Below are 13,360 nucleotides of genomic sequence, written 5' to 3'. Positions count from 1 at the left end.
TATTGGAATAAAAAATATACAAATATATAGTATAATTAAATCATTTATTTAAATATATAAATTATATTTCATCTATAACTACATAAATTCTCCAGATTCTTCTATTATGTCCTTAATTGTATAATTTTATATTTTACTTAATTATTTATGACAATGTATAATACAAATTTCTCGGATTTATGTACACATTCTTTGTTTGTACTGTCTCCAATGATAAAATTTTATTTTTTACTTACTTACAATAATAATTTTTTTAAAAGAAACTGTCTAACTCCTCAAATTAAATATAACTGTAAAACTTCTACACCCTAATTTTATTTTTTTTGAAATTAAAAAATTGAAACTTTTAAATATAATAAGAATTTAAAAATTATATTTGGTAACTTTTTTTTTTATTTGAAAAAGAATCGAATCAGTAGAAAACATCTATTCATATGTCATTATTATTATGATGATGATGAAAGTAGTGTGTGATGCATAGTTCTTTTACAATTTCTATGATTTGTTGTTTAAAACTGTGCTCTAGCATGAAAAATGTAAAATGGAATGATTCCACTTTCATTCGTTTCGACAAAAACTCAAAAACCCTGATATGAAATGTATGCTCCTTGTATTGAACCCAGACAGAGATACGGACATAGATACGACATGAACACGAAAATACGATTAAACTAAAAATTATATGATACGGGACACGGCTATATATAAATTAAAATGTAGTAATATATTTTGTTATATAAAAAAAATTCAAGAAAAAATAATCTTTAACTTTTACTTTTTGGAGATTTTAATATTTTGTTTGAGATTTTATCTGAGTTTTAGTATGGAAGAGAAGAGGTTTTTAAAACATCGAACCGCTTTCTGATTTTTTTGACGTGTCCAAGGAGGAAAATGTGTTTGACGTATCCAGAAAGAGGACCGTTTCCGGTCCAATAAAAAGTGTCTGACACCGCGTCGGACACGCTTCCGCCGTGTGTCCGTGGTGTATCAGAAACACTGACGGCGCCTTTTTAGCCGTATCCGAGCTTCATAGATTGAACCATGAAAGAAAAACAAAATCATTCACTTGATATTCATGTAGCTTCTTTTAAGCAACACGTGTAGAGATTCACAACACTGAGTTCGACTATGAATGACACAAAGCAGGATATGGATTCTCCAACTGCTGAATAAACCATATCCAAGGGTATTTATATTTGCTGAATAAATGCATTTTTATTTTTCTGGAAATTGGTCTATTATCTTTTTGGATGGTAAGAAAAGGTGTGGTTTGCTAACATAGTAATCACAACCAATTAAATGTTTTCAATATCTATAATATTGTTTAGATAGATTGGTGAATGTTCACTACTATTGCATTTAATTTAATAGTTCCTCACGAGACGAACTTCATAAACGTCAATCTTGTCAAATCTAATGGAAGAAAATATGACAGCATTTGAGAACGCAGCTTAAGAAAGGGTTGTTTGCTAAACTCGTGATTTCATTTTGTGAAATTTGATCTATCAAATTATAAAATATCAAACTCCTATTACCAACCATTCTTACATTTAGGAGAAAGAATTTAAAGTCACATTTACAAGGTAAAAAGACTTGTTTGATGAAAGGTTTTGTGTTAAGTTCGGGCTTCATGTGGTTTGAACTTTGAAAGTTACATGTATCGTGTTTACATCCCAAAAATCTTCATCTTAATGATTGTTTTGGTGCAGATGTTGGAGATGAGGGACTTTTCCTCTGTGATGGAAGCCATGAGAAGCACAACAAAACCACTGGTGATAATGTTGGGCCTCTTCTTTTGAAAAAGTAAAATTATGATGATCATGGATTGTTTTCATTGGAGAATTACATTAAACTTTTGAAGGAAGTACTTTTATGGATCAGACTTCGTGGTTTATGCTGTGAATGTGATTCCTTTGTAATATTTTTGTTGAAGTTGGCTGCGAGTGTCGGTGTCTTTTTTATCTTCATCTGCGAGTGACAGTGTACAACATGTGAAAGTAATTTCTGAGGTGGTCATACACCTATAATATAGGCTTAAAAGATATTGTATTTATCCAAAACATATACTCAATGAGATCTAAGGACAGCATTTATTTATAGAGTATCATACCTAGAAAACTTTTATCAATGAGCTTATAAGAGGATCTAACAATGAGACTAATTAATTCACTTTCAACTAATTGAGAATCTAACTAATTTTTAGTTAACATCATGTAAAGTACCGTTGATAAATCAGCCAATTCATTTATCGACAGACAACAATTAAAGTTTGAAGGTTTAAGGGGAATGCGTGCCACTCTGCAAATCTTGCCTTCTACAAGACTCCAGATCCAAGAAGAATCATGATCCCCAATTTATAGCTCTTCAAACTGTCAAATCAATAGTATGAAATACAAATCTCCAACCATGCTACAGATCCATGATCCCTTAGAGAGAAAAAAGCATTTTTAAAATGCAGAATACTAATAATGGCTGACTATTTTAGTAAATCCTATTGCAGAAAGTTCTGGTTATTGAATCTTCAAAATTGTACAAGCTGTAAACAAGAGGAAGCAAAGTTAGAAGTAACGACAAGAATCATTATGAAATGTGCTAAAGAAAAGTATCATCATGTATGTGCCCGAAACACCACCTAGATTGTCTAAATCGAAGTAAAATAATGCTTTCTCCAACCACCTCAATAACAAACACCTAAATACGTCGTTTCTTTGGTAGTCTGCATCCATTATGGGGTTTTCTTGTGGTATCTTCAATGAATACAATTGGATTTCTACCCCCTCGAGAATCAGCAGTAAAACCCTCCTTCCAGCTCAGTATCGCTTGCCTTTTTCTCCTGAAATGAGTAAATCCATTCACTTTCATGACAACAGATTTCAATCCCAAAGCCCTAGACCTCCGGCCCACAACTTCCGCAGTTGCTTCGGCGGCATACCTAGAAAGTTTTTGCCCTGATTTCAGGTCTTTCAATGAACCAGCAGAGCCACTGAGTTTTACATTTCCTTTAGAATCTGTTACAGTCACAAAGGTATTATTCCGTAACATCTTTATATGAACATGATCGGCATCCTGCTCATACTGAACATCTGAACGAGCACCTTTAATAAAATTATCTTCACCTATAGTTCCTCTTACAAAGTCCATAGGCCTAGAATTCAAGTCAGTCACAACTTCATCCTTGCTTTTGAGGTTTACCATCTCTATATCTTGCACAAAATACCCAGGAGGTTTACCATTTGCTTTCACGTTCTGGCCCACATTAGTCCACATTCTGGGATCTATGTTCTCTCTATTCTGCATAAAATTTGGATGAGCGTTGGCATCTGCATTCACATTCTGGCCCAGATTATTCCACATTCTGGGATTTATGTTCCCTCTATTCTGCATAAAATTTGGATCAGCGTTGGCATCTGCATTCACATTATGGTTCACATTATTCCAGATTCTGGATTGTCTGTTTTCTAAATTTTGCATAGAGTCTGGACGAGCATTCTCCTCTGCATTCACATTCTGGCTAGTTTGAATCCTCCTCCTATCAAAATTTGAACTTGAAAATCCTCTAACATGTCCTGCGGTTACAAGAGAAAAATCCTTATAAATACTGTTGGGGGATGAGCTGGAAAAAAATTAAACCTCTACATGCAAAATTAAATGAAAATAGTTATTTTCAACCATTTAAAAATAAGTATTCGATTATAAGCCCCAAAGGCTACATGTCAAGAAGATCTAAATAAACAAAGTAAACCCCAAAGTCACTACTGCACCAATATTTCTAACCAAATAAAAGAAAATCAGTTATAAAATTAACTAAAGATAAACCCCTTTATCTATAGGCATCCAAACGCTACATGTCAAGAAGATCTAAATAAACAAAGTAACCAGTCACTACTGCACCAACATTTCTAACCAAGTAAAAGAAAATCAGAACTAAAACTAACTAAAGATAAACCCCTTTAAATATAGGCATCAGAAAATCACCATGCTGTGAAAAAGATAGATTCTCAGTCTCAACACATGTGTGTTGTTTTCCAGTCCCAACCAACTTGGGAAATCCTGCTAGAAGACCCTCAATTCTTATGCGAGTCATGTCCACAAACTGTCTAGAAATTAGCACTGCATACAAAGCAAAAGTCCTGACTGCATGAGAACAATGATGTCTAATACATAATTATTTAGGCACCACCAAGTTCAAGATCAATTCTAGATTAAGTTTTTCTTTTCAAACTAAAGAAATAATCCTATTCATTAAGTATTACAGCGAATCGTATACAACTAACAGATTGAACTAAAGGATTTCATAAGTATGCCGCTTCAAGTATGATGAGACAATAGACTATACACTATACAGATAAAAACATAAAAAGAAAGATTCAGGCCATGCTTCCCAATTTAATCATACAGAATACTGTGTCAGAATTGGTTTTGCCTCCAACCCGAAATGTGATTTTGGAAAAAAATGTGTATGCTTGCTATTGTAAGGTAAGATTGTTTTTGCCTCAAAATCTTAATTTGGCTAAAAGTGATAAAAAAGTACCTTTAACTTTAGGTTGAAAAATTTACAATTTTGGCACAAATTTATTTGAAAATATAATTGAGCCGAAATCAATTTTAAAAATTCATTTTCATTCAAAATCAATTTTACAAATGCGCTCATCCAAACCCACTCAGTGCACTTCAAAATCAATTTTACATATGCTCACCAAGACACACCCAGACCTTTTTTTTTTTTTTCTAATGGCACAGAATAAGTAACCTAGTTACAGCTTATGGGTGTTAAAAATTCAAATTCCGACCATACTCTAACTATGAGCTATTTTTTAAAAAGATGCACCTTGAATTGGCATATATGTCTAACGTGTTTTTCTTCACTTTGGTTTGGTGAAATTTTCATTTAGAGGGGTACAAAAAATACAACTACTAAACATTGGAACCAAACCAGACTACATCAACGAAAACAATACTATCAACCAGGGATGAACAAATCAGGTGAAGAGGAGAGCAGAGAACTAACCGTTGCCAGATTTGCTCACAATGGATGCAGCACGGACAACCTGTTGGACAGGTAAAAAAAAAATTAATGGTGCAGAGGGGAAGTAAAAAAATTGAAAGAATATGCACAACCCATTCCCAAGTAAACCCTGTCCAAACCCATCCCAACTAAGTTCCTGTATTACTAAGTCCATTCGGCCTGTATTCTAGATCATGGGATAAAACTACAAACACATTACGAAAATAACATTTCTAGCGGGAGAATCATACCACCAATGTACATAGCTAAAAGGTAAAAAAAAAAAAAAAACAAGTAGAATGAAGAAACTAAAGGAAAACAAAAACAAAATAATCAGTGTGAAATAGTTGAACAGAAACAAGTAAGTCCTCGAGTATAATCCAGAGGAGTGTAAAGAGTGTTACCATCTTTTCCGCTTAATTTTTGAAGCGGGAAAGTGTTTCTTCTGTCGAATTGAATCTACCAACAAAAATTAAACAGAGTGTTAGAAGGCATCAGATCCAGAGGTGAAGTATTCAATGAGGTATAATTGAACGGGGAATCTGAAGAGGGAAGAGAATAGTGAAAATGGGGACTGAGAGAGAATTTACCAAAACACGATCTGAGATTGGAGAGTCGCAGATTTGATATCAGAAAGAGAGAGGTTTCACTGATCAACCATGGTGAAATGGTTTCACTGATCATAAAAATTTAGGGTTTAGGGTTTATCTTGTATTTTATTTTTTTTCAAACCCAAATAAACTAAAAAAAATACATATTTATTTTATTTGACTAAAATTATATAAATATATACTATAATTAAATCATTTATTTAAATATATAAATTATATTTTATCTATAGCTAGATAAATTCTCCAATTCTTCTATTATGTCCTTCATTATGTAATTTTATTTATGACATTGTATAATACAAATTATATTTTATCTATAGCTAGATACAAATTTATTTTTACTTACATAAAGCAATATTGTTTTAAAGTAACTATCTAACTCAATTTAAATATAACTGTAAAACTTCTATACCCAAATTTTATTTGTTTTAAAAATAAAAAATTGAAACTTTTAAATATAATAAGAATTTCCAGAATTATTTATTTTTTATATTTTTTTAAAATAGAAATGTGGACTTACATAAGCCTAATACAACTTTTTCCACTGGTATTTATAATGAAGACTTAAAATTATAATATATTAATACTGAGAGAGTTTAAACTTTGAAATTATATATTTTGTGTATAATTTAAGAACAAACATATTAAAGCAAACTTTGTGGAATATATGAGATGTGTTTTGAATAGGATTTGCATAACAAGTTTTTCATAACATTTTTTTTTATAAAATAGATAAAACCAACCATTTTATCTTTCTTTTTTTCCTTTCAAAAAGAGTGCAATGACAATGAAGAATGGAAGTGGTGTATGGAAGAGGATACTTTAATTCTTTTGCTTTTAGTATAGGGGTGCACTAGTAATCATGTTGGTTCAGGGAGAAAAAGCCTAAGAACAATGGGTTGTTTCATTATTAGAAAAAACAGAATCAGTATTGTCAATTTTCCTCACATGTAGATCTTCATCAATAGGTTAAGGCAATTACTTTCTGCACCATAACTGCACCCAATTTCAGTATAAAAAGACGAAAATGCCCTTAAATAAAATGGGATAATACATTCATGACTCCCTTTTCCAAAATATGTTTTTCGATTTTTTTTTCCAAAACAAATTTATTGTATTGTGGATTTTTTTATCCAAAATGGAAAATTGATTTTTTTTCTAGATTTTTATTTCCGAAACACAATAATCTCTTCTCAATCTACTTTTCCATAATATATTATTTTTAATTTGGATTTTATTTCCAAAAATTTAAAACTATGTACGACAAAGGTTAAAAAGATTGGGTGTAGGAAGATTTGTCATGGTTAGTGTAATTTGATGATTTTGTTGCAAAGACTAGAAAACTTCAGTAAGAATACGGTTGTAAATCAAACATGTATACCTATTGTAAAAGTTGAAACTTAAGATGTTTCCATTGCAAAAAAAAATTGGAGGTTGTGGCATATGTTACCAAAGATTCTCGGATGAGAGACTCTGGAAGAGGTTGCAAAAATGCAACAGCTTTTTGAAAAATTTGCAAAACCTCGTTGTTCACAGTTGCCGGTTAGGGTTTCTTCTCTTCAATATTGGGTCTTTCACAATCTTCACACGTCTTCCTCCTCTTCATATGGTCTCTTACCTTTTTTGGCACATATATGACATCAGTTACTAACCGTCGGAACCACCAGAACAACACTCTCTCTCTCCTCTTTTCGTGGATTTTTGAGTTTCTCTCCTTGCTTATAAATAAGAGGCACGAGAATGCTCCAACATCACATCTCACACTCACGCTTCCTCTCTTATTTTCTTCTTCATCTTCCTCTCTTTCTCTCTTCCTCTTTGTTATTCTATGTTAAAAATAGCTTACTAGTTATGATCCTAAATTTTTTTCAAAAAAATCATTTTGTATCTTGTAGAACTTATGCAATACATCGTAGATAAACCCTTAGATCGAAAAATCAACTTTATTCATGTTTTAAAATCTCATTTACCACAAATACTAATTTTTTTCATATGAATCCTTTTAGGACAAGGAGCCCACACTTTATTTTTTTCACACAACTTTTTCCATGAAATTTAGTGCACCAAACAAGTTAGAAATAAATGATTGAATTTCCCACCACAACTTGATCACAACTTGTTCCAAATACTGCAGGACTAAGGAAACAACATTTGTAATAACTATTAGGAGTAAAGGCTAAAGTTTTGATTGAATTAGAGAGTGAAGAATGATGTTGTTGGTACATTTCTAACCAAAACATGGTCCACCACAAAGAACATTATTATCCACCCCTCACCTACGAAACTTACATATTCACATGGCTACTTCCACATGTTCTGTTTCACATTCAGCAACGGCTAGTTGACCCATTCTATCTCTCATAAATCAACTTTATGTTCATATCTTATCTCTAACTATATTTAAAAAAAAATTCAACGAGTGTAATAATCACATTAAAAAATACTTTATTATAATTTTTAATGTATAATTAATAACATAAAGTATTCAGCCATTCAATTATCAACTCTGCTTCTGATCTACTACTTTCAGAATATCTATAGTTTTCGTTTGCATTTATGTGGCGATTAATAAAAGAATGAAAAAAATAAAAATATTTATCTTTTAATCCAAATCTCTTAACCATTAAGTCAATCCAAGTACATTTTTTTAGCTAATTATAGAATATTTATCTGTACTTTGTATAAAAAATTATAAAAAAATTGTTCTTTAATAAGCAAAGAAAAAAAAATGGCGGTTGAACTTGACTCATTAAATGTAGTCACGACGGCGAGCATTGCAAAAGACAGTGTTGCCGATCAAATCGAGGAAACAAAATATTAAATAACTTTTTCTTTTATCTCTTTTTTAAAAAAAAAAATGCACGTCTTCTTCTGCATTTTTTTAAAATTAAATTTTCTATTTTAATTATTATAAAATTATGGAGTTATAAATAAATTATATGATAAAAATTAAAAGTAGTTTTTTTATATAATAAAGAAAATAAAAATAAAAATATTGAAGCATGTAACATAAACACGGATAATAATACAAAATAGATACAGACACATAAATACGTATAATTTTTAAAATATAGAACACATATATACATATAATTTCTAAAATATAAAATAAACACAGATCTATATATTATATAACTATGAATTATATATAAAAATTTATGTGAATAAATATGTTTTAATTTTTGGTAGTAAAAAAATATTTTTTATGACTATGAACTGATTTAAAAAAATTTGTTCATTCGATTTATACTCATAATAAAAATTTATATAATAAATTTAATTTTTTTTAAAATTAAAATATATATTTTTTAAATTGTTTAAAACTGTGTTAAAATTATCAAAAACTCAATACATATTTTTTAAATTCGACACTTCGTCATTATATTTTACAAATATACAAATATTTTAAGAATATCAGTGTGTTTAAGAATGTCAATAAGTGTATTAGATAAGAATTTGACGAGTCTCATACATAATGAATGAATGGTAAATTTGGTGTTGACCAACAGTGTTTGCATTGATTTTTTTGTTTGTGTTTTCACGTAATGTTTATTATAACAGAGAGACGCAGTAGGTCAGAAGATCACGTAATGTGAAGGATCAACTAAGCCCAAAAACCTTGGCACGTGCTGAACATGATGCTTCCACTCTCCCACACTTTTTTCATACATGTTTTTGTGTTCATATAAATTTGAGTGCAGAGAAAGTGAAAGGATTTTGCTTTCTCTGTTTCTTCAAAACCAAGCATAAAATCCATTCATGGCTTCACCACTTCACAGCAACAATAGCTTAGCAATGGAATCTCAAATACGCTGTCGTTTTCAGTTCGTTTGAGCGTCACACATCTCAATTCAATTTTGTTCATAATAAGTAAGAACAAACACTTTCACTGCCATTGTTATCTTAATCCATTCCAATCCCAAACCCAACTATTTTTTTATGGGGAACTGTTGCGTGAAGTCGGAGAAATTAACGGCCGAGATAGTGCCACGCGACGGGGCGCGAGTGTATCCCACCGTCCGGCTGCACGGCTCGCCGAAGAGCATTCTCGCGGCGTACATTCGGTTCGCGCTGCTGCACAGGGCGGTTTCGTTGGACTTCGTGGAGACGGAGCGCGTGGGAGGGGGCGAGCCGGAGGGGGCGGTGACGCTGCAGGTGGGATCGGAGGTGGTGTCGGGGTCGCGCGAGACGCTGCTGCGTTTCATCGACTCGCGGTTCCCGGGGCCCTCGGTGAGGGGCGGGAACGGGCGGGAGGTCGAAACGGCGCCGTTGCTGGCGAGCTTGACGCGGGTGCAGCACACGAGTATGCTGTGGCACGTGGAGCGGATGGTGAGGTGGGCGGAGGATTTGACGACACGTGGCGGAAGGAAGACCGTTGATCCTTCCATGGGGACTCCCAGGATGGAGATTAGGAAATTCGCCAGGAGCTACTCGGAGCTGCTTGAGATCATGATGGAGCACGCGCAGATGGAAGAAACCGTCTTGTTCCCTATTTTTGATCACGCCGATCGAGGTAGCTACCAACACAATTTTCATGTTTTTTTTTTAAATTTTTGTTGTTGTTGTTGTTATGGTTTTATGAGATTCTTGTCACATACTTTGTTGTATATGGTTTGGTCATAAAGCCCATGTGAAATTTTACTTGCCTTTGAAGCAATGTTGTGAATGGATGAAGGAACGAATATCTGTGTTATTTGGTAATTGTTTCTCAAAAAAAAATGCAGGGCTTGCTAAAGCTGCAAAAGAGGAACATGCCAGGGACCTACCTCTCATGAATGGCATAAAAGAAGTCATAAAATCTGTTGGGGTTTTGGACTCCGGCAGCCCTGATCACCAAGAGGCTTTGTACAGCCTTTTTACTCGGCTGAAGTCATTGCTGGTATGTTCTGTTCCTAGTAATTATAATCTGTTTGTCATGTTCTAAATTTGGATTTTATAAATTCTATTTGAGTTCTGGCATGGTTGAAAACCTGTTGAGAAATAAGAAATCTGATCTGGGATGTGGAAACTGTAACTATTAGTGTGTGTTTGGAAACGGATCTCAGATGTGATTTTTTTAGGTTACAAGTGAACACCATTGGTTTTACAATTTGTGCTTTTCACACTGTGAATGTGTTTTTTAGGGACAAAATGTCTTTACAAAAGCACGCTATAGCTTCTTAGTAGATCTGAACAACCAAATCTGGATTATGGAACCAAACACACTATCTGTGGCTTTATCCATACTTAGCAAGAAAAGACTTTGGCGATTGTATTTTATTTGCATTTTCTCTAGTTCTTTTTACCAATGTCAATTTGATATCTGTGTGTGTGTTTATTGGGGGTGTGATTTTGTTGATAATATTTTAGGGGCAATGCAAACAACATTTTGAGGAAGAGGAGGTGGAATTACTTCCACTAATGGAGGCTTTGGAGTTGAGTAAAGAACAGGAAGTGAGTGCACTAGAGCAGTGTTTTGATGTGATGCAGGGAACACACGGTCGGTTATTGAAGCTTCTTCTTGAAGGTCTCCCTTCTTGTGATGCTATGAAGTATCTGGACTTGATCAGCAAGTGTAGGGACAAAGAAAAGATGGAATCTATGCTCAAGATGATAGTTAAGTGATGATAGATCTTGTTTATGGGTTCAATCTTTGTGCACACATGGATGAACTGTCAGGCTTGCTTTGTCCATAGATGTAAAATTGCTTTTTTTTTAGCCAATTCTTCTTCTAAAGGAAACAAGTACCCAGCATATGTGTGGGGTTTCATGGTTCGGCTTTTGTGACCTGTGACATTCTGCTTGAACATGTCAGCCTGGCCTTTCGGTTAAGGAAACAGAAAGAAGGACAGCATTTGGAAAAGCAGGGTGTTTTCTTTTGCTTTTTTCTTTTCCTTTTCCTCATGATAGTTTGGATAAGGTTGTCATGAACACGTTCCTAAATAATGTACATCCAAATATATTCAAAAGTAAGTTAAGTTTGCCAGATTGTTTTGATTGGTAACTTCACATTTTGTTCAAATTATTTAGCCAAGTTCATGTTTGTCCATTAGCTGATAGCTCACATGGTATCTCTTCCAAATATCCCTTCCCTCTGGCTAAAGCATCAGATTCAAAGCTAGCTTCCTTATTACTACATAAAATTTTCTCTTTTTTCTGGATCCATTGTTCAAAACCTTACAAATTCAAATAACTAAGGTAAAAACTTGAATGCCTTGTTAGTTGAACAGGGACAGAGATACTAATCATTTGAAAATAGATCTATCAAATCTGTAGCTAGAAGAATAAATTCATTATTATCTATAAATGTTTTACATAATTTAGTCAGCCATAACATCATAACTAACCATGGTCATTTGGCTACCTATTTAAACCAGTAACATAGCCAAATTCCATCACCACCACACCATCATCAAAAGATTTCTGTTATTGTTATCATTGTCACTGGTGTCTACAATCTACTCTTCCTATCTTAACCACCTCACTGCCATTATATCATTAATAATATGCCATACATCTCATTATTGTTACCTTCACTGCACTCATCTTCATTACAGTCACACACCATCACCAGGGGAGAAGTTTCACTATCACCAGAACCATTCAACCACTAACCACCCCTTCAACTTTAAATTTGATTGTTACCTTTGCCCTAATAATGGACTTATCATAAAGTAATTGTGTAATTTTAAAATGCTCTCTCAGTGTAACCTGTCTCATTTGATTTTCTTACTTCTGTTTCAAGGTTTCATCATCCATTTTTGGGTTAAAACCACAGAAAGTGGGAAAATGGTGCATAAATGAAATTGTATGTCATCTTAATCTTTGTGTCATGATATATATAAAAGGAAAAGGACAAGAATGGAGACAGAAGAAAAACTAGGAGGATTTTTTGACAAAAATAAGACAGATGCGCATTTTTATTAGAAAATGATCATGGGTAGGATGCACCTATCACATTATAATTAATATCTATTTTATATAACAACTTAGATTATTGGGATCATGCAATTTTGACATGATGGGGTTATTTTTTTTGCTTTTACCAAAATGGAATTCGTTTAAAAAAAATACAAATTTAGACAAGTCGTGCTAATTCGACACAACTTCATATGCACAAATCGTCTCAATTAGACAGGACTCTGCCATGTCATACGGAAGTCGTGCCAACTTGGCACGACTTCTGCCCTGTCATACTGAAGTCGTATCAAGTTGGCACAACTTCTGTCACGTCATATTTATTTATTTATTTTTTTTTTTTATATATTGGGTAGTAAGTTATGTAATGTTAAAAATTAATTTGATACATAATTTTCTAAGAGTGTTAGTTTTAAAGAACAGAAAATTGGATAATCAGCTTATTCAAACTTTGAGCCATTAACTCCTGAGGACATTGGCGTCAGACATGGTTTTCTACTAGCCAAAAAGTATATTTTGATATTTAATGTCTCGTGTAGGCAAATTTTTTTATATTTTGATATTTAATGGTGTCGGACATGGTCCCGATTATCTAATTTGTTGTTCCTTAAAACTAACACTCTTAGACAGTTATGTATGAAATTAATTTTTAACATTACATAACTTACTACCCAATATATAAACAATAAAATTTTTATAAAAAATAAAAAATATGACGTGCAGAAGTCGTGCCAAGTTGGCACGACTTCAGTATGACGTGGCAAAGTTATGTCAAACTGAAACGATTTGTGCATATGAAGTCGTGCCGAATTGAGCCTAAATTTGTAATTTTTTTTAAACGGACATT

The 13,360-nt window shown here is 33.0% G+C and overlaps 2 protein-coding genes across 2 annotated transcripts; one reads left to right on the top strand and one right to left on the bottom strand.

Moving 5' to 3' along the window:
* Positions 1-2,329: 2,329 nt before the first annotated feature.
* Positions 2,330-5,725, bottom strand: LOC137830546 (small ribosomal subunit protein uS11m-like). The gene is made up of 5 exons (XM_068637965.1): positions 5,596-5,725; positions 5,410-5,464; positions 5,009-5,048; positions 3,976-4,110; positions 2,330-3,566 (listed from the first exon to the last, which is right to left on the bottom strand). The coding sequence occupies exons 2-5, from the start codon at positions 5,410-5,412 to the stop codon at positions 2,692-2,694; spliced, it is 1,053 nt and encodes a 350-aa protein (XP_068494066.1). The 5' UTR covers positions 5,413-5,464; positions 5,596-5,725; the 3' UTR covers positions 2,330-2,691.
* Positions 5,726-9,090: 3,365 nt separating this feature from the next.
* On the top strand, positions 9,091-11,581 carry LOC137828686 (uncharacterized). Its single transcript, XM_068635363.1, has 3 exons — positions 9,091-10,129; positions 10,341-10,495; positions 10,966-11,581. Exons 1-3 carry the CDS (start codon positions 9,556-9,558, stop codon positions 11,218-11,220), a joined length of 984 nt encoding a protein of 327 aa, XP_068491464.1. The 5' UTR covers positions 9,091-9,555; the 3' UTR covers positions 11,221-11,581.
* The last annotated feature ends 1,779 nt before the right edge of the window (positions 11,582-13,360 follow it).

Source organism: Phaseolus vulgaris, chromosome 7, assembly GCF_000499845.2.
Source record: "Phaseolus vulgaris cultivar G19833 chromosome 7, P. vulgaris v2.0, whole genome shotgun sequence".
Lineage (NCBI taxonomy): Eukaryota > Viridiplantae > Streptophyta > Magnoliopsida > Fabales > Fabaceae > Phaseolus > Phaseolus vulgaris.
Note: the sequence above shows the minus strand (reverse complement) of the source record. Positions and strands in the feature narration are given on the sequence as shown.

Coding starts and splice junctions, on each gene's coding strand:
- LOC137830546 (XM_068637965.1), bottom strand. Junction 4,111..5,008: donor TGTGAGCAAATCTGGCAACG/GTTAGTTCTCTG, acceptor CTTTGTATGCAG/TGCTAATTTCTAGACAGTTT. Junction 3,567..3,975: donor TCTATCTTTTTCACAGCATG/GTGATTTTCTGA, acceptor TTGTAACCGCAG/GACATGTTAGAGGATTTTCA.
- LOC137828686 (XM_068635363.1), top strand. CDS start 9,556: ATGGGGAACTGTTGCGTGAAGTCGGAGAAATTAACGGCCGAGATAGTG. Junction 10,130..10,340: donor TTTTGATCACGCCGATCGAG/GTAGCTACCAAC, acceptor AAAAAAATGCAG/GGCTTGCTAAAGCTGCAAAA. Junction 10,496..10,965: donor CTCGGCTGAAGTCATTGCTG/GTATGTTCTGTT, acceptor ATAATATTTTAG/GGGCAATGCAAACAACATTT.